At 33.5% G+C, this 4143-nt stretch overlaps 1 protein-coding gene across 1 annotated transcript in view; it reads left to right on the forward strand.

Moving 5' to 3' along the window:
• b4galt7 (xylosylprotein beta 1,4-galactosyltransferase, polypeptide 7 (galactosyltransferase I)) overlaps positions 1-1794 on the forward strand; it is an 8128-nt gene extending 6334 nt beyond the window's left edge. Inside the window, exon 6 of the mRNA XM_016455466.1 lies at positions 910-1794. Within this exon, the coding sequence (XP_016310952.1) occupies positions 910-1065 (156 nt within the window). The 3' untranslated portion in view covers positions 1066-1794. The remainder of the gene's footprint in view (positions 1-909) is intronic.
• The last annotated feature ends 2349 nt before the right edge of the window (positions 1795-4143 follow it).

Below are 4143 nucleotides of genomic sequence, written 5' to 3' on the forward strand. Positions count from 1 at the left end.
GATCTTTAAAATAGCATCATATGACCCCTTTAAGACTCAGTCTTAACATGGTGGCTAAGTTTATGCATCTGGCCCCTGGTTGTTTCAACAAGTTTTGTATAGTACTATTTTACTCTTTACTTCAAAAACTATGTCTAAAAGGGTGATATTTTATGTATTTGAGGTCTGAGATGTGGGAACGGTGAAGAGAGAGAGGGCAAACATTTTGCATTTTAGGTCAGCATTGCCGTCTAATCAGAAGTATTGTCTTAAATAGCCTGCATAGCTCTTAATCTTTTATAACATGGGATTTTGACCAAATGTATTCAATCTTGAATTTTGTAAAATATTGCAACAAGATGTTAAACATTTTTTTGTTTTGTTTTTCTTTGTGAAAAATTACAGTTTTGGACATAAGAAATATTTACCTTATATAAACACCTTAAAGTAACTACAAATCCCCCCCTTACCTGTTTGCATCTCTGATTCATAAACTCAACGTAATTGTGTGTAATTGGTTAGAACACTGTAAAAACCCGGAAAAAGAAATATGATGGAACAAAGAAGCCTTAATATTAATTAGATGGTATTACTAGCCTGATAATAATAATAAACATGGGATTTTGACCAAATATATTCAATCTTGATTTTTGTTAAATGTTGCAACAAGATGTTTTTTTTGGTGAAAAATTACAGTTTTGGACATATAAGGTAATAAAAAATATTTAAAAAATACCTTAAAATAACTACAAAGGAGAATGCAAAGCAAATATCTTTAAAAGAAACTCAGTGTGGAGCATGCCCCCGATCCGCGCAATGTTCTCACCTTTTTTCCCACGTACCTGTCTGCATCTCTGCTCTCTCATGACACACTGTCGTCATGCAGACCCCTGTTCTAATGTTTGGATTCGTGTCTGTCTGCGTTTTCAGGAGCAGTTTAAGGTGGACCCAGAGGGTGGCCTGACTAACCTCCGCTACAAGGTGGAGTCCAGACAGGAAGTGACCATCAGCGGAGCTCCATGTACTGTCATCAACACCTTTCTAGAGTGTGACCTCAGTCTGACCCCATGGTGCCAGTCTAGCTAGTATGCTTAAGCAGGACCTGTAAAGCCAGAATGATTCGCATTCTCCTTCTGTGGCGGCAGGAAGGCTTTCACAGATTACTGGTGCCAGTCACACTTGAAAAATCACCCTGATCGGCTAACCAAAAGGACTTGAATATGTGACTGTGGGAAAAGAACTTTCTCTAAGTTTTTATTTTTATAGGACAGTGTTGTTGGCTTCATCCATTCATTTTTTAACTGAACTATGGACCAATGTCAGGTACTGCACTTTGAGTTTGCATCATCTACATTTCAAATACGAGCATCCAAATGTCCGGTTTTTAATGATGAGTTTTATCATATTTTAGTTGTAGCAGTGGCCTGTTTCTCTTAGTGCAATTGTGAGTATTTTGCTCAGCCATGTCTTGACAGAATTCTGTTTCTTTTCGCTTGAAAATCACATCTTGAAAAGGACTATTATATATATGAAAGTGTTTCGAGGGTACTTGGATTGTATTTGCACATTATTCAGTATTTATATAAAAGCAAAGGTTTCCTAGTTTCAGTCTTTGTGCTTTTCTCCCATGTTTCAGATGCATGGAATGCTGTTACGACTTGCACTCACAGGATTATATATAGATCTTGTCGAGGGGTGAGAACCAGAAGGGCGTAAGTGACATTGCACCAACTTTACAGGAGGGCCAAAACAAAAACTGACCATAGTTTGATCTGATTTTGTGTAATGATTTCAATCTTTTATAATAAAAAATGTGTACACACATGGATAACGGTATACTTTTTGAACACGATTTTAACATTTATTCAGGAAAAACAAAAATTCAAATTTTTTTTTCTTGAAAAAAAAGTCACTTGCGCCTTTTTGGCACCAATGTTTTATTCAATTTTGTGTATAAAAAAAACATGGGCGCATCTGCTGACAATATGAACAAAACATTACATTAAAGAGTTTAAAAGAAATAACAATCCATTATGATAAAATAAAATATCACATAAAAAAGCCTTTACATCAAATTAGTTAATTGAATGTGATTAATTTTACTGAAATGGTAATCTCAGGCACTTAACAGTTTGGTCAAATGGTTGATTGAAAAGACTTTACAGATGACTTCCCTAGTGAAAATTAAATATACAAAAATGTATTTGAAATACATTTATTTCATGCTATACTACAAATACATTTACATATTATTTACGTATCACTACACTGGTATACTTAAAGTTTGCTAAATTGGAACAACTAATTTTGTACTTAATGCACTTTAATTGTAAGAAAGTAGTGCTGAAGGTTATTTGATTGTGCTAAAAGTGAAACTATTGCAAGTATACTTCAGGTACAATTTAAATATCATGCATTTAAAGACCGATATTATTCGAAGATCATACAGTCCTCATCAATAGTGACATTAAAACACATTTTAGGCTTAATATTGAGAAATGTGCATTGTGCGTAAGTAGTAATAAAATGTTAATAGATTTGAACTAGTGTGAATGTGTGTCATAAAAAACGTTTCAGATGGAATTGTGAATTGTACATGAAGTAGTAGCCTACTCTGATTGGCTGACTTGTAAAGCTGTGTCTTTCTTTTTCACAGCAGTGATCCCAGGTGGACATCTGTGTAACGTTTTACTCGCTGCATTTCTTGTATCCTTTCCCCAGTCATATCCTTTGTCTATGTCTGTCTGTCCCTTCTCTGCATTCTCTCTCTTGTGTCTAAGCAGTAACTGAGTGCCTATAGGATAACACCCATAGTAAAAAAAAGTCATATATTTATTTCATACTAAGTATAGTTCAACTCTATTCATATATTTACTGACATATTGCTCAAGACTTGCTGATATAAAAATTATAATTAAACTTTATTTGGACTACTACTTGTGCACTATGCACATTTCTCAATATTAAGCCTAAAATGTGTTTTAATTTCACTATTTAGGATGGTCTTTAAATGCAAGATATCTAAAGTGTACCTGAAGTATACTTGCAATAATTCCACTTAAACTTCAGTATATTTTTATTTGGACTTCAGCACAATTAAAGTGCATTAAGCACAACATTTAAAATTGTTCCAATTTAGCAGACTTTAAGTATACCAGATTAGTATACTAAAAGTACAATTGCAGGGCATTTTTATTAAGTACATATGTAAATGCATTTGTAGTATACTTGGCATGAAATAAATGTATTTCAAATACATTTTTGTATATTTATTTTTCACTTGGGACATACCATCAGAATGTAAGTTGTTGGTTACTATCCGCTAGCTAGCTACACCTCACTGACAATGAATTCTGGATATTTCATTTTCTCCCTCATCATCCAGCTCTTTGTCAGAAAATAAGATTAATATTACATCTTCAGCAGTAAAAAACTGGTTTCTTCTTATGGTTGACCTACCTGACTTACATGTGGTGTCAGCCATTTTGACTCAAGTGTTATACACAGGCTTTAGCCACAATACATTTCTCAGTGCCAAACGGGCATAAGTGCACTTACTCCCTTTTGGCACCAACTGGTTTGGTATGTTCAGTGTTAAGTCTTTTGGTTTCTAATGAATAACTCTAAAATTATTAAGAATTCACTTGTGTCCTTTTGGCAGTAGAAAGAGCTCATCAAGAGCTTTCATTTGATATACATGTGCAGCTCAATAAATTAGAATGTCATGGAAAAGTTCATTTATTTCAGTAATTCAACTCAAATTGTGAAACTCGTGTATTAAATATAATTGTTCAGAATGTGTAGTTTTACTAGTTTACTAGCTAATAAAAAAAAACTTGTAATCGTTCAAAAATTAAATTGTTCAATGTTGTATATAAAAATAGTTATTTATATTTTAACATATTGTGCATTTATAGTATTTTACGAACAAATTTAAATTAACATAAAAAAACATATTTTTGCTGAGATTTGATGTAGTGACACAATTTTGTCATCGTGCAATGACATCACAACATCATTTAGCAACTTTTAGCAACAAATCGACCTTCCTTTAGCAACTTCCCCTGAAAATTAGTTGGCAACACTGGTTGAACACCCTGTTCTGATGACGCAAGAGTTGCAACTATGGCAGCTGAGAAGGCCATTCTTTGTGTTCTTTTTGAA

This window comes from Sinocyclocheilus anshuiensis, unplaced genomic scaffold (assembly GCF_001515605.1).
Source record: "Sinocyclocheilus anshuiensis isolate Anshui unplaced genomic scaffold, SAMN03320099.WGS_v1.1 scaffold235, whole genome shotgun sequence".
Lineage (NCBI taxonomy): Eukaryota > Metazoa > Chordata > Actinopteri > Cypriniformes > Cyprinidae > Sinocyclocheilus > Sinocyclocheilus anshuiensis.